The 21722-nt window shown below is 45.8% G+C and overlaps 3 protein-coding genes across 6 annotated transcripts; 1 reads left to right on the top strand and 2 right to left on the bottom strand.

The window, feature by feature from the left end:
- Positions 1-941: 941 nt before the first annotated feature.
- Positions 942-10477, bottom strand: LOC111079079 (transient-receptor-potential-like protein). Of its 4 annotated transcripts, none has more exons than XM_022374085.2 (13): positions 10167-10477; positions 7918-8087; positions 5737-5974; positions 4699-4841; positions 4260-4632; positions 3957-4191; positions 3567-3840; positions 3094-3486; positions 2733-2928; positions 2492-2656; positions 2204-2426; positions 1782-2121; positions 942-1726 (listed from the first exon to the last, which is right to left on the bottom strand). In XM_022374085.2, exons 1-13 carry the CDS (start codon positions 10239-10241, stop codon positions 1111-1113), a joined length of 3441 nt encoding a protein of 1146 aa, XP_022229777.2. In that variant the 5' UTR covers positions 10242-10477; the 3' UTR covers positions 942-1110. The 4 variants fall into 4 exon arrangements, with proteins under 4 accessions (XP_022229777.2, XP_022229778.2, XP_022229780.2 ...); XM_022374086.2 differs by having other exon boundaries at positions 2204-2423; XM_022374088.2 differs by lacking the exon at positions 10167-10477 and adding an exon at positions 8446-8639.
- Positions 6470-7259, top strand: LOC111079080. Its single transcript, XM_022374090.2, has 2 exons — positions 6470-6647; positions 6730-7259. The coding sequence occupies exons 1-2, from the start codon at positions 6593-6595 to the stop codon at positions 7062-7064; spliced, it is 390 nt and encodes a 129-aa protein (XP_022229782.2). The 5' UTR covers positions 6470-6592; the 3' UTR covers positions 7065-7259.
- A 4890-nt stretch (positions 10478-15367) lies between the features above and the next one.
- Positions 15368-16030, bottom strand: LOC111079082. Its single transcript, XM_022374091.2, has 2 exons — positions 15947-16030; positions 15368-15885 (listed from the first exon to the last, which is right to left on the bottom strand). The coding sequence occupies exons 1-2, from the start codon at positions 15989-15991 to the stop codon at positions 15403-15405; spliced, it is 528 nt and encodes a 175-aa protein (XP_022229783.1). The 5' UTR covers positions 15992-16030; the 3' UTR covers positions 15368-15402.
- Between the last annotated feature and the right edge of the window lie 5692 nt (positions 16031-21722).

The raw sequence follows: 21722 nt of genomic DNA, 5'->3' as shown, positions 1-21722 counted from the left end.
TTCGAACTTGAAACGTTCATCATCTTTCCAAGGCATCGGGCGCATACAAAGTGTGTTTAGAGTGGCGCATAAATTTCAAAGTGCCACGCATCATCAAAATCAAATGCCAGCCGCAGCCGCAGCCCCAGCTCCCACTCTCGCTCCGTTCAGACCAAGGACTTTAGCTAAGCCCCCAGCCCCCCAGCCCCCAAGCCAAACCCGAAACCCATCAAAATCCCCAGAACAAGCGAGTCACAATGTCAGAGCCTGCGGAGGATGGCGACTTGTCAGCAGCCTTGGAGCGGAGCAAGATGTAGCACAAAATCAATTGATATGTCATCAAATTGAATTTATAATTCTTTCGATTTTTCCCCTGAAATTCAGGGAACGTTTAGCCGGCGACTTGTTTATGCTGGTGTCTCAATTGCCTTTGATGCTTCCGGATCACGAATTTACGCACGTTTTACCCGAAAAACTCTGGACAGGGCAGGGCCGTAAGCCCCAAGGGTCCGCCATGTCTATGCACGCTTCATTGGGTGTATGTAAATGGCATGGCATTATGGGACAAATTCAGAGGGGGGGACTATGCATAAACGGATGAGTATACTCCAAGATTGCAAGCGGGTATTTGAGAATGAAGGATCGATCGGTTAATTGCCGTACGGATTATTACGTTTACTTTTTAGATTATTTCAAAATTAAATTTAAATTATATGCAAATTGGTAACAAAATTTGCATGCAATTTGATTATATGTTGTCGAACTTAAAGAAATAATTCTTTTGATGGAGTGCCACAGTCATACACTTAATTCAACGACATTTTAAATGCAACGGCAAAGGGCATTACCCACTTCGGCTCGTCCTTGTTTATTTCAGCCCATTCATGGCCATTCATGTGTATGCTGTGTGAATAAATTAGCTCCATTCGTATTGAATTACAATGAATAAGCAGCATTTCAATAGAGTTTGGCTAAATAATTTTATTGTTTGTCGAGTGAACTCGCAAGTGAAGTATTTGTAGATAGATTTGTGAGGCATCTGCTGCTACTGGCCCCCATTTGGAGGGAGACTTATCACCAGAGTCTGTGACTATGCCAGTGTCAGTGTCAGTGTCCGTGCCACAATCACATTTAGTTTCCTCTCTTTGGCCGCTGGGGACTCGTGCTGGCAATGGAGCTAATATCGGAACAATTATCCCCGCCGACGCGCCTACTCCTCTCATCCAGATCAACCACGTGGATGTCGAAGGAGTTTGGATTGCCCGCCGGCATACCATCTGAGCTATGGCCAGGGCCCTTTCGCTCCACGGAGAAGGGAGTTCGCGAGGATGTAGCTGAAGCTGTGGGAGCTTGAGATTTCTGGACAGCAGGCGCAGCCGTCACTAGTTTGCTTGGGCACAAAGGCAGCTCTCGAGACCGATTGCTAGCCAGCCGAGAAATGCCACTTGAAGTAGGAGCTGTAGCTGGTGCTGTTGCTGGTGCTGGTGGCGGAGCTGGTAGGGACTTTCTGCTAATCTTCAGCTCGGGCGCCGTGTGTGACCTGCCATGGTTGGCTGCCATGGCCCGAGCGGTTACGGATTTTAGCGGTGGCCGCCAAATGGATTTGATTCGTAGACGCTCGCGGTCGCTGATCTCCTCGCTGATCTGGTTGAGCAACTGCAGCAGGGTGCTCGACTTCTCATCCTCGAACTCGATGCGGATGGGCGACTCACGGCCCGAGGAAGTGCCTGGATTGAGCATGATAAGCCTGCAAGGGAAAACACCTTGAAATATGAGCTGCCATTATTAATGAGGAGACCCACCGCTTGGCCTCTTCGATGGCCTTGCCTAGATTTTGCAGGTTCTTGCGCTCGTTCTTGGTGCAGCGTCCGATCTGGGAGTTTGGCAGCGTGCCCTGAAGCACCACATTCCACTTGTGGGTGCTGGACTGCAGCAGCACAGTGCGCGCCACTCGCTGGAATCTCTCGCGTGCCGTCTCCTTGGCTGGTCTGGAGGGTATGCTCTCGACCTTGATCTCCCGCATGTCGCCCTCGCCGTTCACATTGCAGCAGGCATCCGATTCCCCGCTTGTTTGCACCGGAGCCACCTGGAAGCCCTTCATCAGTCGCCGCTCCCAGACCTTGATGCGTCGGGGTCGTGATTCTGCAAAAGCTCCACACACAGGAGAAGCGCATGAAGCACCCAGCAAAGCTAGCAAAAACGGGAAATGCGAGCTTCTACTTACGCCGCTCCTTTTTGTTGGCCGAGGACACGTCCATGCCGCTGTTCTCGAATATCTCCAGCATCTCGTATCGCATCGTGTTGATTTCGCTCTTCACCTCGTTGATGTCATCCTCGGAGACGGGATTCTGCTCGAACTTGCGGTGCATGGCCGCCACATAGCGCCACACCAGGGAGCGCATGATGTTGTCATACTTGTTGAACTCCTCCTGCTCGAGTCGCTTCTGCTGCACATCAAATCGAATCAGAATGTGCACTCAAAGTCGGTCACCACTCCAACTCGAAAACATACCTTGGAACGCTGCCGATCGATGACCTTGCTGGACTTTCGAAACAGCCTAATGAGCCACTTCACCGAGGGCAGCACATTGAAGGGCGGCGGCAGGGTGGCGCTGTCCTCGAAATAGCTCATCCACAGCTTGGTGCGGGCGAACTTCCACTCGGTGTCCGAGTGCTCCTGCAAAACACGATACCAAATTATGCTCTGTGTGAGGGGGAGGGGGAGGCGGAGGCGGAGTGGGGCAGCCACTTACATCAATCATGGCATACGAATTGGACATCATGGCAATGAGCAGATTCAGGAGCACAATCACATTGATGACGCTATACGAGCCGAACATGAGGAGGCCCCAGAAGCGGGTGTAGGACTTGATGCCGCTCAGCTCGAAGTCATCCAGGCCCACCATGCCGAAGCTGGCCCAGAAAAGGGACTGCGACGACTCGAACAGGCTGACACATGAAACGAGACGAAAGGAAAGGAAAGGTAAGCAACTTCTCCCCGCTACAAGAAACGAATGTGCTCTTGGCCATAAGCAGTACCGACCATAATTAGCTGAATGAATGGACAAGCTTATGAGGGCTGGGCCGGATAATTGGCTTGGTGACTGGACTTACTTGCCAAAGCGACGCCACTTCATGCAGGAGTCGCCGTGCGAGCCCCAGTCCGCCTCCCCGCCCGGCAGGACATAGCACTTGCTCTTCTCCAGGGCGGCAAAGTACCAGAGCAGCTGATTGAGGCCACAGGCGAAGGCGAATAGCACGAGGCTGTAGATGAAGAAGAACTTGACAATGTCGATGACCATGCGGCCCAGCGAGATCTGCAGGGGGCCCAGGTGGGGATTGATGCTGAACAGGTGCACCAGCTTCAGGGCGGAGAAGACATTGGCGGCCGCAAAGAGGCCCTCGGCTATGAGCTGCGGATCGAAGTCATGCCACTTCTCGCGCGGAATGTACGCCATCTGTGAATCCCTGGCTATTTCCGTGGCCTGCTGGATGTAGGCGAAGGCCCTGCAAGTAAAATTAAAGTTAGCTAAAGCGGCAAGTAGCAGGAACTGCAGGACTGGGACTGGGAATGGGACGGGACTCACCTCAGACACATGACACTCACATAGAGGGTGTTGCGTAGGAAGTCGATAAAGTTCCACATGTTGCGCAGGTAGTTCTTCATGCCCACGGCGAATATCTCCTGCACTTCCTCCCACATAAATCCGGCTACGTACAGGACGACGACCAGCTCCAGCTTGCTGGGCGCCTGGCCCCGCTGACGCAGCTCCTGCTCCACGAGCTTCGCCTTCATCCGCGCCGTACCGAAGATGCGCACAAAGTCGTCGTCCGCCCGCTGCGAGACCAGAATCAGGATGACTGAAAGGCAAACAGCAATGAGCGAGCGTCCGGTTGTCCAGTTTGAGGAATCTCCATTAATCTCAGCTCAAGCTGTTTACATTGGACAGGGCTCCACAATCGTTGTACATACTCACACAGAAAGAACAAATACGAGGAGGCATGGATGAGAAACTTCATAAATGGCTTCCGCATCAGTCGGCCCGTCTGGCAGTTGGGGGCAAAGATGTAGATGAAACAGTACAGGGGAAAGAGCACGGCCACCTGTGCGATGCACATGATTTTATCCACGATGCTCTTGCGTCGGAACCCAGGCAAGCCGTCGTACCAAATGGAGGAGAGCAATTGCTGGATGTTCGAGTGGGCCACAAACTGCCAAAGGGAACAAAGAAGTTTAGTGTTCGTTCAGCCAATCAGTCGAATCAGAAGAGCGAGCAAACCTTTTTCTGCTTGTAGGATATGGCCTGGACGAGACGTGACAGACTCATGCGGTCCCCTGGCTCGTAGCTGGACATTTGCGGATCGTAGTTGAGGATGATGGCCAGCTCGTTGGAGGTGCGCGTCTGGTCAAGCAGATCCACCGCGAAGTTTTGGCACTGTCGCCGCAACTCTATGTACTCCGCCTTGCACTCCTGCTCTGTCAGCGCCAGGTTCCGCAGATCCCAGGAGAGCTGAAAGGCGGTCAGGATGGGATCGCTGGAGGTGAGGCAGATCAGCGAGGGACTGCACAGGGCCCGATAGATGTTCACCCGCGACAGGGAGTGCCGCAGCGAATCCTCGGCCATGAGGCGTATACACTCCTCACAGCCGCAACTGTTGGGCGGAGAAAAGGTAATGTAATCCACAATCAATCCCACAGAAGGAGCAAGTGAAACTTACCGTATGTCGTGGGGCACTGGCACAGCCGCTCCCCGATCCAAGAGAATGCGCAAAATCTCAAAGTTGTTCTTATGAGCGGCCAGCATAAGGGGCGTGATATCCGGCGCAAACATAGCTGTATTGATGTCCACCTTTTGCCAGCTCTACGATGAGAAATGCGTGCCAAGTGGTTAGATCTCTTGGAGAGTAAATTTAAGCGCAAGCAAATTATCAAATGGTATTTTATGTTTTGTTAATGCAATAGTGTGACCCTCTTTCACAACACTTCGATGGTTGACACGTTACTCAACACTTACACTGCTAATGCTAATGGCAGTTATTTCTCCCATTATTGGATTGGATTATTCAGAGTGCATATTCCATATATACACAGAGAATCACTCCCCAGACTACTAGTTTTATTTTTCCTGAAGCAACATCTTTTGAGTCTGCATTAAGCCCACTATAAACAGATAAAAACAACAGGAAATGAAATTGCTCATCCCCATTCAGACTGTCAACTTCATTCAGAAACTCTTCAATTCTGGGTTAAGTATCTGGACAGCAATGATTGTTGTGAAACAAACTTCGGAAGGAACCATGGGGAGTCGCTTCATTTGTGGATGACATTAAGCCCGTTAAACGTTTTATTGCATATGCGTTACAACAGTAATTTTCACGCTCCAATGGCGCCCAATGGCTGCCTAATGAAGCGTGCTCGTGTGCATAAATATGAGTCGGCAGAAGCAGGACGGGGGCCCAGACAACTCCATTTGGAAGGAGCATCAACGAGAAGCAGCCGGGAGTGGGTGAGTGTGTGAGTGGGAGGAGGCATTGGCCGCTTATCGCGCACACCCAATCACTTGAGCCAGGAGAAGATGTCGGTACGTGATCCGAGTGTGCGTCGGCGACACACGGAAACTGATTAAAATCGTGTTAGCCCCCCCATCCAACTGTGCCTAAGCTGGCTCCCACTCTGACTACGGGGTCCCGTTCCGACCACAAATTAGCTGAGCACAGCATTCAAGCAGGGAGAGAGAGAGAGAGAGTGGGACTTACATAGAGTTCGCCCTCCTTGTAGATGAGCTCCTCGTGCTCGAGCAGCAACTCGACGGCCTCGACAAACTCCGCATTGATGGCATGCAGCAGGGCGTCCTTTGTCTCCACTCCCATCACGACGAGCAGCTCAACCATCTCGAGGTTCTCGTTGTCAATGGCCAGAGTGAGGGCTCGCCGGCCCAGTGGATCCATGCAGTTGATGTTGATGTGGTGATGGCGCAGCGCCTTCTGCAGGATTCTGAATGAAAATATCCCATTTCCAAATTACTGAAAATTACAATCAATGGGGCAGGAGGTGGCTGCCAATAATGGAAATACGTATGGACAAAAATTCTCCCTCTTTTATCTCGCGTTCCACCATATTTTTTTGTCATTTCAAAGTTGAAGCCAAAGTTTCTAATTAGCACGGCCCTGGGGCTAAGGTCCAGCAAAAAAAAACAAAAAGGAAAACTTTGCCAATCAGTCGAGTGCCAAAAAAGCAGCTCCTTTCGACTCAGAGCCACAGGAAAAAAACTCCACGAGGGAATCAATATGGGTATGTGGATATTCGATCTCTCCTCCCAGTTCCTTTTGAAATATTTTCACCGATTCCATTGAAAGCATTGGGCAGGCAGGGAAAATTTCTCCGAAATGGAGATCAAGTTAGCCACGTTTCTGGACTGTCAGAATTTGAGTCTACCTTTAAGGCTGTGAGGACGAAAATCGTCAGTTTATGATCGTTTGCCAACATAAATTGTTGTAAAAAATTTCAAAGAGACTAAAATAGCAAAAAAAAAAAATTTCTACGAAACTAAAAAAAAAAAATCATTTGGTGATTAAATTAATTGTAAAACCATTTTTCTAAGCTGACTTTAGTATGGAAGCCGAAGAGGGAAAAGAACTAGTCATCAAGATGGCCCAGAAGAACAAGGGTAAGCACTAGCAAGGACACGCGTGAATGCAAAGGATCGCCTCACCCCCCAATCCCATCTTCCACTTCCCATCTTCGAACAGAGACGCAGACCATGAAGGCGGGCCACAGCAACTGGTTCGCCCAGGTTGCAGCCTTTCCGGCTGTGGGCCCGCGCTACACCGGCAACCCCTTGGCGCCTATCCAGGCATTCGTGCCACGTCAGCCATCGTCGTCGTGCACGTTCTACATGAACCGCGAGCAGGAACTCTACCGCCGGGCCTGCCGCTTGAAGGGCATCCGTCTGGGGTGCTTGCAGCTGCGCGACGACTATTCGGTGGAGCCATCAGATGAAAAGCTGCCCAAGGGCTCCTACCGCTACACTCTAGAGGAGATGAAGAGCCTCAATCCCTATCGTTTAGTGGATATTGAGGATTAAACCTACACTGTCGCCAGAAACACACCACACATCCACACTACGCACAGCCAGAGATCACATGTATGCCTGCTCCACACACAGCACAGCATAGCACACCACAGCACACCATCCAATGCGATATAGAAGATGCATCGTTTCCCTTTCGATTAAAGCAATAAATAATAATTTGTTCATGCTAATAATGACAGCCGCGTATGTCAACCGAGTTCAATGTTTCTGGATGCGTCCTTGCAGGGCTGCAATCACAAGCAATCGATAATTATAATTATCTGGTTTATCGGACCTTATTTTGGATGAACATTCGACTTTATGCGATTCTCGCAGCCTCAGAAATGTGTGTGGATTCTCATATCAAAGAAAAGGTATAAAAAGCAGGGTCATCAAATATGAGGTGAGGTCCACGGCTTTCAAATAACTTTAACTGTATTCATTGTCAGAACCTCCCCATTAATTGTGAATTTAATAATGCTGTAAACGAACGAGGGGGTACCTATGTACATTCGTACATATGTATATAGATGTAGGTGGAACATCCTCGCATTGCTTTTTAAGTGGCATGTAAGATACAAGTTCGGTAACCGTTGGAGGTAACCTCAGGCAGGAGGCTATGCAAATAATTGAAACCACCCCGCGCCCTGCCGCACTGTGACAGCAATTGATGCGATTTATGTTGCCTCACCCACATGGCCGACCCAGTCGACACCTGTTATTCCCACGGCAAGAAGAGCTATCGAACGGGTGATACCCCTCCTCAGGTAGCAAAGCGAAGGCTTGTATTGCTTAGACCGGAAACGAGGCTAATATTCCTATAGGATACCCTGTAGGGGGGCATAAAATGCGAGTAGCTACTCACCTGCGTACATTCGGCATATCGCCACGCTCCACAGCCAGCAGGAACTTCTTCTCCTCGAGCAGCAAAGGTTGCGGTAATCCCAGTGGGATACAGCATCCACCCACCATTGTTGGGGGGGCTGAGGTGCGGATCCGCCCACTGCCACTGCGTGTGGCGCCTCCAGACGATACCTGGCATATTTTAAACAGATATGTACAGTGCTCTGGTGAGTGTGAGCGTGAGTGAGTGTATGGGTAGGGTAGGTGCTGTTTGTGTGCTTGCGTGTATACGGAATTGCAAATAAATAAAAAATAAACACACACTTGTACAATGTACAAGAAAATTAAGTGCAAAGTGGCGGCTGCTCGGCGGCTGATTGTCTCGAGAGTCGAGAGTCGGCCGACTAAATGGCATGGAAATTAAATGCGCCACTTCCCACATTTAAGCTTAGTGCCAGCTAATGCCAGGCGACTTTAACAGGCGACTGGCAGGGTATACCAATACCAATACCCTTCTACGACACATATTTGATCTGCTGCTCGTACTTACACCTGTCGGCAGCTTCTTCTTCATGCGACCCATGCTGGATCGGTCTCTCCCTCCCTGTCTCTTTCTATGTGTGTGATTTTTGGTTTATAATTCACTTAACAAAAAGCTGATTGTAATTAATAGTCCATACGGTGCATGTGTATGTCCATGCAGCATGAATGTTTTCTGTCGTCGGCAAAGTTCCAGCTCCGGGAGGACTGCAGCTCCAGACAAATGCCAGGGGGACTTACCACATAGCCATTCAGAACTAAATACATATATTTAAATACACAAAGGCTAAGCCAAAAAACTCCAGCACTAAGCCCCGGCCAAATGCAACTTTCAAGTTGATTTTGCCTTTATAGTTATGTCCGACTGTGTCGGCGGGTGTGCATGTGCGTGTCCGGGGGTTTTTGTCTTGGTTTATGGCTTCTGGTTGCTGGCAAAAAGTTTCCATTTAAGCTGTTTATAATGTTTTTTCTCGTTGGTCGCCTGGGCTAAGCCCTTTTTGAGTTCAGCACTCCAACTTTCCAGGAATTGCAAACTTAATTAGAGAACTCTACGGATCAGAACGGACACTACACTGGCCTCCGCACTCGTCGTGCCCCCGGCAGCATCAATCGCGGCACTACACAGAAAAGCACACATCAAAATTTACATACGAGTATTTCAGCAAAGAAATGTTTTCAGTATTTCACTCATTTCCACAAGAGGTACACACGAATTATTATTATTTTTCCTATAAGCGAATTTATTTGCATTAAAATGTTCTCACTTTAGGCGTTTTTCTCTTGCCTTTCCAGCTGCTGTAATTTTTATTATTATTTCTTTTGGCTTTCATTTGTGTGTTTACAGCCCCTTCAATTGGCTGGCCATTAGATTTAATTTTTATAATTCATTGTTGCGATTTTCTCTCACTTCCTGCTCCCCTCTTCCATCTCCCGAACACAGCGCAATGAATGTTTAATAAGGCTTTTTCCATCAATGCGAATATGTATAAAGTGTTTCGACTGCCGCAAATGGATAAAATTGCACTCGCACTACATGTTTTTGCTTTAAAATGTTCAGACGCATTTAAAAGTGCTTGTAGTCCGCATAAAAAATGCATACGCGTTGCACATTCCGCCGGACTTAAGGCAGCAGAAAAAAACGCACTGAACCATTGCGAGGGCTGTGGCATAAAAACGCTTCCTGTTTGGTCTACCATTGTGTGTGTACAGTGGACAAAGAGGGAATTGTTTAATTAACTTGATAGAAATATAAGTGCGTAGGGTGGCGTTTGTCGCTTAACAGATAAATACGAGTATTCACATTTATATTCGCACATAAAAGTGTCGCCATAAATTGGGTTTTATCAGGCCAGTTGATGGAAGGAAAGGAAGGAAAAAAACATAGCGTTTAAATTGGGATTGATAGTGGTTCGCTTTTCAGGATATATATGTAAATACAGAAGTGACAGATCCGTTGAGGTGTCATTATTATGCACAGTGTTGAGCGGAAGTTTATTCAAAAAAACTTTAAAATAAAAAACTTTAATCAACTTGAGAGACTAAGTGCTAATCTTGATTGTGGGCAAGTTCCACTGACAACTCTCAGTGGGAGGAAGCCCTGGCATAACTTTGCAGCCATTACCGAACGGGAGGAGCACAATGAAAGCCAGTTATTCGCCCGCCCATCCTCTGGGCAGTCAGATATAGCCACATAATTCAGCTGGCTTCTCGGACTGCTCTTAAGCCACTTACTTCTTGCATTCCAGCGCATAAAAACGTGTGCAATTGTTCAACTCGGTCGCACAATGGACGCTGGGGTTTCCCCATCCGTGTACGGATGTGCTGCGGCTTAGGCAGGGGACTGGGAATATGAATTTATATATTTTATAACAATTGCACGTTGCATACGTTACGGCAAACCGCACTGCTCATTCTTTATGCTCTTTGTGTACGAGTATAAAATTTTATTTTATTGGTATTCCATTTTTGGGGCCGAACACGGCGAGGCACAACGCGACAATGTCGAGACAAGAACGAGAACGGGAACGTGCCACTTGCGGAATTCACACGCTGCGACTGCCACATGGAAATTTATACCTTTCCCGAGGGCCAGGCCGGGCAGCGGCGTTGTAGCTAATTTAATTAGACTAAAACGTCAAATATTTGTCAGCGCATGGATACACCTGGAGGTCCACATCCACACCAGTACGCGCACCCTGAAAGCCACCACTCTCTGCTTGTTTTTATGAATTGCAGAAATGTCCAACAGTCGCGGCATCGCCTTGTTGGGGGTCGTTTGGCTATCAACAAGTTTCTGCCCTTTGGCGGCTGCTTCTCTAAGGGGATTAGGACCCAAACATGTGGAAAGTTGCGGTCATTGACTAGGACAGCTGCGACGCGACTGTTGCCAATTGAATTACAACTAATTTTCAGTGATTTGATTTGTGCTGCGTTTCCCCATGTAATGATTATAATTTGATTTTTGAAAAACACAACACACCTTTTTACACATTATTTGTTTCACAGTGCATTGTGCTTAATTTGATTTGAAAAATACTTTATACCTTAGAGTGCACTCACAATTGATAAAATTCTTTTATTTTATATTTTTCAGTATTTTACTGTCCCCTTACATTCTCTTTCCTAACTTACTCTAAATAGAAGGTATTTTTATACCTGTACTCAAAAAAGATTTAAGGGGTATGTTGTATTTGTGGAAAAAGTGGATGTGTGTAACGCAGAGAAGGAAACGTTTTCGACCCCATAATGTATATATACTCTTGATCAGCATCAATAGCCGGGTCGATATAGCCATGTCCGTCTGTCCGTCCGTCTTGTTGAGCGCCTAGATCTCCGAGACTATAAGAGCTAGGGCAACCAAATTTGGTTTCCAGACTTATGTGATATCACACTGCTAAAAGTGTATTTCAAAATTTCTCCCGCCCCCTTCCGCCCGCACAAAAGACGAAAATCTGTGGCAGGCACAATTTTAAGATCAAATTAAAACGCATTATCGTAGAGAATGACCATATCTACCAGATTGCCGAATTTGAATCAGATCGGATCATAATTATAGCCAGAATGAAGAAAAAATAATTTTCAGTTGCTTCCCCCGCCTCTTCCTGCCAGCCACACGCTACTCATTCTCTTTCTCGCTCGCACACTCTGCCGCGTTCAGTGCGCGAGCAACCCCTAGCGGAGGAGATGTAGAATCTAAATGGTACATGTACAATCTACATGTTAGAAGTAAAATATACATTGTAGATGTAGATAACAGATGTAGCGAAAAAATGTAAAATGTACATTTTTTTTTTAATTCTAAAATTCTAAAAATCATAAGCTCAAAAATGTATATACTGACTGATTACGGGTATAAGTAGAGTCGCTTCCCCAGAAGCGACTCACACGTTCCTTCTCGTTTAATTTTTAAATTATTTATAAATATTTCATTTATTTTTTTTTGAGTTTCCTTAACTATTTTCTCTTCATTTGGCAAAACATTCAATTTGGGTTTCATTTGCGTTAATTTTACTGTACAGCAATGCGAGTCGGAGTCCATTTTTAAATGGATGGAGAGACCACACAGCCGGTGGGTGCTGCTCGTATGCGTTTATGTCTCTGGTAGAGTCAGCCTTTTACAGTCGTCAACAGAACAACCAACAGGAACAAAACAAAAACTACCCACACAAGCAAATCAAACTGTAAACTCTGTCTGCATCCGGTACGAGCAGTAAAAGCAAGCCAAATTAAATCAAAAATCTCAAACTAGATTTTGATGAGATATTCGTACAATGAAATAGCACCAAAGGGGGAAACGAAACGAAATAGTAGGGGGAAGAGCAGAGCGAACAATCCGAGCAGCTTCCAGCGTCATATGCAGTATGGGGTTGGGGCAGAGGCAGAGGCAGGGACAGGGACAGGAGCTTTGCATGACTGCACGAAAACATGAAAAGCCAAACAAACAAATATCTGCAGAGGTGTAGAGGAGAGCAGTGGCGCTGGTGCGGTTGCTGGTTCTGCCACAGGCCAACTCATTTAGTGGCAGGCAGGTGGGTTGCCATGACTGCGAGTTTTATCAAGCTGCATGCTGGATCGACCTCAGGTGGAGAGGATGAATGGAGCCTGGAAAGATACTCGTAAATGTGTATGGGAATGGCATTGTTTACCCTCCAAGTCGCGGCTGGCTCCCGCGATGCTCTGCCTGTGGTGGAACAGTAGATTTTCTTATCCTTTATATCGCTTTATATCAGGCAAAGAACAGAATGTTCGCCACGTGGCTGTCTGGAGTGTTTGCGTGTGCTTGTGTGTGTGTAGCAGTCCCTTATGCAAACATAATCAGACAGACATACAGACGGACAACAAGTAGCATAGTTACACGCACGCTCACACATATTCACACCCTTGTAGGGTTATCCAGGAACAGGAGCAGGAGCAGCAGCAGCAGCAGCATAATATGATACATTTCCATAATTCACCCAGCAGTTTGCCAAACGGTCTGCTGCAGTTGCTCCAAAGCACAGCAGCAGTGTGTGGCAAATAAAATTGCATTCAATATTTCTTCCCATTTTGCTCTCCTTTTTGATGAGATTTTTTTCCCCTGGCACCAGATAGACTGCTCCAGCGCCTCTCTCCCAAATTGTTTTTCTTGCATTATATTCAGGGCCCCGCTGCAGTCTGCTGCACTGCCGCTTATATTATTTCAAGTATGCTGCCGCATAATAATAGTACTGCTGAGGGGAAACGCTGATGAATATCAGATGGAGAAACTTTTTCCACCAAACACCGGTTTCTGCATACAAATGTGTATGTGTGTATGTACGTATATAAATTTAATTATATATTAAAACTGTTTAACCATTCCAATTGAAAGGCAGAATGATTCAATTGGACATGCAGCAACGGCAGCGACTGTCCATATATCAATCATTAAATTTGTTGTGCAGTCCAATCCATTTGAAAATGACGGTAAAACAACATTAATTTGTTTATTCCATATTAAACGCATCAGCCGAAAAGTGGGCAATGCTGTTTGCCAGCTCAATTCCATGGCGGGCAACTCCTCGCTGCATACTTTTGAGCGCCGCTTACTCGCTGTTGGGTGCGCTCTTTGTACTCTTTTTGTTCTCTCATATTTCTCGTACGCCATGACAACCAAGGCCTGTGCGTGGGTGTCTGGGAGTGTGGGAGTGCGGGTGGGGAGTTACGTCATCAATTGGCATGTGGGAAATCTTTAAATATTTATCCCTCGCTGTTTTCGCACACAGCAGCCGGTAGTAGGTAGCATTGAGCTGTTTTTCCCTTTAAACAATGCAAAATTTTCATCAATGAAATGCCTGGGCCGACTTTTAGTTAAATCGAAACAAACACACAATGTTGTGTTGGGGGTATCTGTGTTGGCGAAATTCCTGCCAACCGCAGCCACAATGGGCCAAAACTGGAGCAGGAGGACGAACAGGAGCTGGAGGAGCAGCAGCAGCATCAAACAGCAATCCTTGCGGTAAAATAAATTTTGTGCAACTCATGACAGCTCCAGCAGCGCAGCTGGGTCTGAGGTGTCCGGAAGAGCTGTGGGACCAGTGGATGGGAGCGGAGCGTACGTGCCGAGATACAAAACTTGCCAAACGGATTAGGAAGTCGAGGCCAGAGGTTGTTCCCCCACCTCAGAGACCCTCCTGCGACGCACGTTCCAGCCTCTCAAAGGGTTTAAAAGGCAATCAAATTTAATTGTTTTGCGGTTAGCCGCAAGACTACTTCATCTTCTCCATTCTCTCCACGAGGCTGTTACAATCCCTTGCCAGCATTTTACAATTCAAATGTCAAAGAAGCTAAGCAGAAATACATTTTAGCTCGTAGTATTTTTATAGTTGATGATAAGCGAGTGCCCAGCTGCCTCACAGAAATGTCAATTAAATGTATTTACATGTGATGCGAACACGGCGGAAGAACACTCACCCCAGTGACGCCAAGAAATCAGGTCCAATCGGATCCAAATAGGCCAGAGTCTGGCTATAAATAGGACTCACCTGTGCATTTGTTTACACGGCCAGGCAGTTAGACGTAAACAAGTCTCGCCGGAAGTGGGCCAACAACGGTCTCAGCATCATCAAATCAACATGAATGTCCGTGTATCTGTGGATCTTTGGATCTGAAGAAGCACCAGTCTTTAACTGATTAATCATGGATGCTCATCAGCTGCGTTGTCATTGGTCCACTTTGACACAAGTTCAAGCGGCAAGGCCTGCGAGGATTGCGACTATAAATTCTCACTTTCCGCCACTCTCTAACATTGATCTCCCGCTGTCAACGAGCCGTGTAAAGGCCAAATGCCGCTTATTTTTAATAATAAATAAAAACCATCCCCACGGAATGATATATGTAAATATGTACATATTTATGTACATACATATACATATTTGTGAAATGTCATAAAATGTGGCGCCAGGCACAACAGCAGCGACAGTCAACGACACCACAACGACCTTAGTAGCTGCTTCGATACATCAAGTGCCGAGAAAAGTCAGAAAAGAGCCAGAAATACTTACGACATAGCAAATAATTAAGGCGAACTATGTTTTGTTCGAATTAAATAATTTATACCGCCATTTGTCTACGCATTCTGCATATTTTCCATTAATGACACAGAAAATAGAACTGCCTCAGAGCAGCGGAAAAATGAATTGGAATGGCTGAAAGCACTGAGATGAAAGGCGAGCTAATTGATTCGGAATGATGGCTAAATGCTAGACTACTCGATCGCAGCTCGCGATCGGCGATTGTATGGTCCGGTCCGGTCCACACATTCAGTCTGTGCGTGGGTGGAATGTGTAGAGCAAGGTCGATGGCTGCAAGAGAAAGCGGCATGGCATCCCATTGGGGAGATCGAATAGACAATATAGACAATATCTACATATATATCTGTATGCATGTACGAGTATATGTATAGGAGAAGGATCATGGCTGTATGCCTACTTTATTAGTTGCGTCAAGATCAAGTTCCTCGATCTACAAGACTAATCACCACCGTAAAGCCACCAAATACCTTGCCCTCTTTCATTAAAGCAACACGACATTTCTTCATACCTGGGCTCAAAAGTGTTGGCAAGTTATCAGTGTTGAGCTCAACATTCTTCAAATAGTATTCACCCTTTCGGAGCGGACACAAGTCGTTGCCTGTGGGCAGGTTCGAGTCTTGCAAGGATGGTTCTAAATACTTCGCGTAAAAATTCTTCATAGAGAAGCAGGGTTTTTGGCGCCAATTAATATTCATTCGTGCCCACTTTCCATTCTTCCATGTCCAGACATCTATCAATACATCATAGTCCTCGTTAAGATCCACATGATAAACTATCGTTCCGTTTACCAACCGTTGGCGTCCCACCAGCTTTAGGTAATGCTCGAATAATGTTACCTCGTCTCCTTGAACCATTTCTATCGATTCGAACTTTCCATCGAATCTGGGCGCTGCAAAGCACTAAAAGGAAAGAGTTTTCAGTTTTCCGATTATAATATTTATCTATTTTCGTGTTATCTACCAATGTGGACAGGAGCAGTAGTGCCTTTAGCCACAGCGAGAACATCTTTTGAAAAGTTTAAAAAAATTTTCTACAGCTTTCAGTTCACCTTTTGCCACCTCTTTTTATACAGATCTGCATGGCATGTTTTGCACCCATTAACATGGAATTTTCACATCACATCTGACGGATTCTAGATAACATTTGATGCTATCGGAGTAGTGTATTGGTGTGACTACATTTTACAACCTGAAATTTGATATAGAAAACAGTCCCTGATACAGCGATCCGAATCAGGTTGTTCCGCATTTTTATACCCGTACTCAAAAAAGAGTTAAGGGGTATATTAGATTTGTGGTAAAAGTGGATGTGTATAACGCAGAGAAGGAAACGTTTCCGACCCCATAAAGTATATATATTCTTGATCAGCATCAATAGCCGAGTCGATATAGCCATGTCTGTCTGTCCGTCTGTCTGTCTGTCCGTCCGTCTGTCCGTCTCGATGAGCTCTTGGATCTCAGAGACTATAAGAGCTAGAGAAACCAAATTTAGTTTCCAGACTTATGTGATATCACACTGCTACAAGTGTATTTCAGAATTTCGCCCCGCCCCCGCAAAGGACGAAAATCTGTGTCAGGCACATTTTTAAAGATACGATAGAACAAAAAACGCGTTATCGTAGAGAATGCCCATATCTACCAGATTGCCGAATCTAAATCAGATCGGATCATAATTGTAGCCAGAATGAAGAAATTAATTTTCAGTTGCTTCCCCTACCACCTCCTGCAAACAACAACGTAACTCATTCTCTTTCTCGATCGCACACTCTGCCGCGTTCAGTGCGCGAGCAACCCCTAGCGGAGGAGATGTAGAATGTAAATGGAACATGTACATTGTACAATCTACATGTTAGATGTAGAATATACATTGTAGATGTGGATGTAGATAGAAGATGTAGCAAAAAAATGTAAAATGTAAAATTTTTTTTTTAATTCTAAAATTCCAAAAAATCATATGCTCAAAAATGTATATGCTGACTGAGTACGGGTATAAGTAGAGTCATGTCCCCAGAAGCGACTCGCACGTTCCTTCTCGTTATTTACTTATTTATTGCATAGAAAAAACTTATCAGGCAGATATCTTTAAAACTTAATTATCTCAAGTGTTTGTTTTCATTATGTCAAGCACACTGATAAACAATTATATTGCAGGCAATATCATTTCTAATGATAATCAAATTTAGATTAAAATTGTAATTGTGTTCAACATTATCCCTCTGGCCTGCAAAAATCTGTGGCAATAACCCCGAGCTCTTTGCTCCCAGTACCTGACTGCCTGCCTCCCCTCACGTACGGCCACTGCCACTTCCATCAGCTGACACATTCCCAGCAAATTGGGGCTAATGGACCAATGCTGCGTTGCAGTTGGAATGAGGCTGTATGCAGGTTCCTGGCTGCTACTGCTGCTGGCTTCTGGCCTCTGCCTGCCGGACAACATAGTTTATTATTAGCTCGCAAAGAAGTTTAGCGAGGTAAACACAGTTGCGCGACTTCATGTTGCGACTGCGCCTGCAGTCGGGGTAGAACTCGGCGGAAAACTCGGGGAAAAATAATTTCGAAAATTGTGCTTGGAGGCAACTAGAGAAAGCGGCATGGCATCCCATTGGGGATATCCAATAGACAATATAGACAATATCTACATACATATGTATGTATGTACGAGTATATGTATAGGAGAAGGATCATGGCTGTATGCCTACTTTGTTAGTTGCGTCAAGATCAAGTTCCTCGATCTACAAGACTAATCACCAGCGTAAAGCCACCAAATATCTTGCCCTTTTTCATAAAAGAAACACGAAATCTCTTCAAACCTGGGCTCATAAGTGTTGGCAAGTTATCAGTGTTGAGCTCAACATTCTTCAAATAATATTCACCCTTCCGGAACGGACACACGTCGTTGCCTGTGGGCAGGTTCGAGTCTTGCAATGATGGTTCTAAATACTTCGCATAAAAGTTCTTCATATAGAAGCAGGGTTTTTGGCGCAAATTAATATTCATTCGTGCCCAATTTCCATTCTTCCATGTCCAGACATCTATCAATACATCATAGTTCTCGTTAAGATCCACATGATAAACTATCGTTCCGTTTACCAACCGCTGGCGTCCCACCAGCTTTAGGTAATGCTCGAATAATGTTACCTCGTCTCCTTGAACCATTTATATCGATTCGAACTTTCCATCGAATCTGGGCGCTGCAAAGCACTAAAAGGAAAGAGTTTTCAGTTTTCCGATTATAATATTTATCTATTTTCGTGTTATCTACCAATGTGGACAGGAGCAGCATTGCCTTTAGCCACAGCGAGAACATCTTTTAAAAAGTTAAAACAAATTTTCTACAGCTTTCAGTTCACCTTTTGCCACCTCTTTTTATACAGATCTGCATGGCATGTTTTGCACCCATTAACATGGAATTTTCACATCACATCTGACGGATTCTAGATAACATTTGATGCTATCGGAGTAGTGTATTGGTGTGACTACATTTTACAACCTGAAATTTGATATAGAAAACAGTCCCTGATACAGCGATCCGAATCAGGTTGTTCCGAATTTTTATACCCGTACTCAAAAAAGAGTTAAGGGGTATATTAGATTTGTGGTAAAAGTGGATGTGTGTAACACAGAGAAGGAAACGTTTCCGACCCCATAAAGTATATATATTCTTGATCAGCATCAATAGCCGAGTCGATAGAGCCATGTCTGTCTGTCCGTCTTGTTTGACGCCTGGATCTCAGAGATTATAAGAGCTAGGGCAACCAAATTATGTTTACAGACTCATGTGATATCACACTGCTACAAGTGTATTTCAAAATTTCGCCCCGCCCCCTTCCGCCCACACAAAGGCACATTTTTAAAGATACGATCAAATTAAAAACGCAGTATCGTAAAGAATGACCATATGTACCAGACTGCCGAATCTGAATCAGATCGGATCATAATTATAGCCAGAATGAAGAAATTAATTTTCAGTTTGCTCCCCTGCCCCCTCCTGCCAACGACAAAGCAACTCATTTTCCTTCTCGCTCGCACACTCTGCCGCGTTCAGTGCGCGAGCAACCCCTAGCGGAGGAGATGTAGAATCTAAATGGTACATGTATAATCTACATGTTAGATGTAGAATATACATAATATATGTAGATGTAGAAAACAGATGTAGCAAAAAAATGTAAGATGTAACAAGTTTTTTTTTTAATTTTAAAATTCTAAAAAATCATATGCTCAAAAATGTATATACTGACTGAGTACTGGTATAAGTAGAGTCGCGTCCCCAGAAGCGACTCACACGTTCCTTCTCGTTTTATTTACTTATTTATTGCATAGAAAAAACTTATCAGGCAGATATCTCTAAAACTTAATTATCTCAAGTGTTTGTTTTCATTATGTCAAGCACACCGATAAACAATTATATTGCAGGCAAAATCATTTCTAATGATAATCAAATTTAGATTAAAATTGTAATTGTGCTCAATCTTTTCCCTCTGGCCAGCAAAAACCTGTGGCAATAACCCCGAGCTCTTTGCTCCCAGTGCCTGACTGCCTGCCTCCCCTCACGTACGGCCACTGCCACTCCCATCATCTGCCACATTCCCAGCAAATTGGGGCTAATGGACCAATGCTGCGTTGCAGTTGGAATGAGGCTGTATGCAGGTTCCTGGCTGCTGCTGCTACTGCTGGTGGCTTCTGGGCTCTGGCCTCTGCCTCTGCCTGCCGGACAACATAGTTTATTATTAGCTCGCAAAGAAGTTTAGCGAGGTAAACACACTGACTTCATGTTGCGACTGCGCCTGCAGTCGGGGTAGAACTCGGCGGAAAACTCGGGGAAAAATAATTTCGAAAATTGTGCTCGGAGGCAACAATACGTAACGAAAATAGCGCACAACGAGGCGTTGTCAGAGGCGTACAATGCCGAGAGCCCAAAGTTTTCCCCGAAACTTGATTGAAATTGAAAAATATTTTCGAACGTGCCGAAACAGTTGCGCGTTCAATGAGCGAGCGGAGAGACGGGTCGAATCGAATCGTTCATCGGACATCGGGCATCAGACAACAAACATCGGAGTGCCACAATTTGTCAAAATATTCCCCGAAAATACTGGGAATTCGCAGTGATGTGTAAACATTTATAAGGTGAAAAGAGTGCAAATAGTAGCAACCAAAAAAAAAATAGTTTTCAAACAATACAGAACTCAGCAGCAGACGGGTGGGGGTGAGGGAGGGCTAAACGATTCCGTGAACACTAAATAACAAACAGACTTTTCGTCCCACAAGAGAAAGAGGATCTGTGTGAACACGGGCGGAGCATTCCTGTATGCAGATGGTGCCACTGGCGTGGCGTGGCGTGGCGTGGCGTGGCAAGGTGTGCAGGCGGAAGAGCAACAACAATAGCAATGACAACGACAACCAAAGCAACAGCAAATCAAACGAAACAAAGCAAAACATTTGCCTCAAACTAATAACAGAACTTTGGATGCTCTTCCCGTGGGAAAATAACAAAGATTTGGTGTATTCCAATAATACTTATAGTTCCATATATTTTCGTCAACTTGCGTCAAAAGTTGATGCACTTCTGGTAAGGGTACAATCTAAAAACAAAACGTGCCTTCCGCCATTTTCGACAGGAGAGAAAAAAGCACGCGAAGAGACCGCCAGCAGCGTTAAGCGCATTTATAGGATTTGCATTATTCGAGGCAAAGCCATGGACGGAAGCGGTCAGCGGAGCCGTGACATCAAGGCAGACTGCATGTGGGAGCCAATTCAGTTCCAGTTGTAGGTGCAGGTGCAGGTGCAGGCACAGGTCCAGGTACAAGTCCAGCTTTGCCTTTCAGTCCCTGCCCAAATCAAAACGCAGCTTAGTTCGGCAGCCAGTCTGTTTATTTTGGACTCCGGCTGAAAACTTTAAAGCCAGCCTAGGTTCCGAGCCAGAACTGGAATGGGCTTGTATGGGATGGGTAAGGAATTGCGGAGCCGTACAGAGGTTTATTCGGAATCCGGCGCCAGACCACACCGTTGTCAAGGCACGTTCGCATCAAGTGGCACTGCCCCGGCCTGCCGTGGCAGGCGTTTTGTTTATTTGCTTTTGCTGCCTGTTGGCTCAACGTGAGGCAACTGCCCAGCAGAGGGGAAAGTGAGAGGACTGAGGATGGTAGCAGTAGACCAGCAGGCGGAGTGGCAAGTTCTATGGCTGCAGCTGCCGTATATAAGTAATTTTATGGCCAAGGCTTCGGACTGTACGTTTTCGGCTCAGCCGCTGTTATTGTTTATACGGGGACTGGAAGCATTTTTAAAGCCATTTAAGTTCTGCCCCCACCACTCCGCACATTTAGAACCACTCCCCACATCCACAGACCAATTAGACAGCCGAATCACTGCTTCCACTCTCCGGTCCTACTGCTTATGCGGTTCTGGCCATGACGCATCGCATGGCTTTTTATAGCGTCGTTGTCGTGGTTGTCATGGTTGTCGTTGCGTCCGGCTATTAGGCTTTCTTCCGTTTGATAAGATACGGCTCTGCGACCACGGCCGTGAGCGTAGAGTGGAGTGGAGGGGGCGTGTCTGCTTATCGGATACGCCGTGCCGGTAACCCATATAAAAATAGAAGAGAGTAATTTAATAACGATTCCAGACACACATGTGCATGTTTGTCTAGCAATTATTTATAGTTCACACATTACCAGAATTTATGCACTTGTTTCTGGAATGCTTATGAGATTAGACAAAGACTAAGGAACGCGAGAGCAAAT

This window comes from Drosophila obscura, unplaced genomic scaffold (assembly GCF_018151105.1).
Source record: "Drosophila obscura isolate BZ-5 IFL unplaced genomic scaffold, ASM1815110v1 contig_25, whole genome shotgun sequence".
Lineage (NCBI taxonomy): Eukaryota > Metazoa > Arthropoda > Insecta > Diptera > Drosophilidae > Drosophila > Drosophila obscura.
The sequence above is the reverse complement of the archived record's forward strand: the minus strand, read 5'-3'. Positions and strand labels throughout refer to the sequence as shown.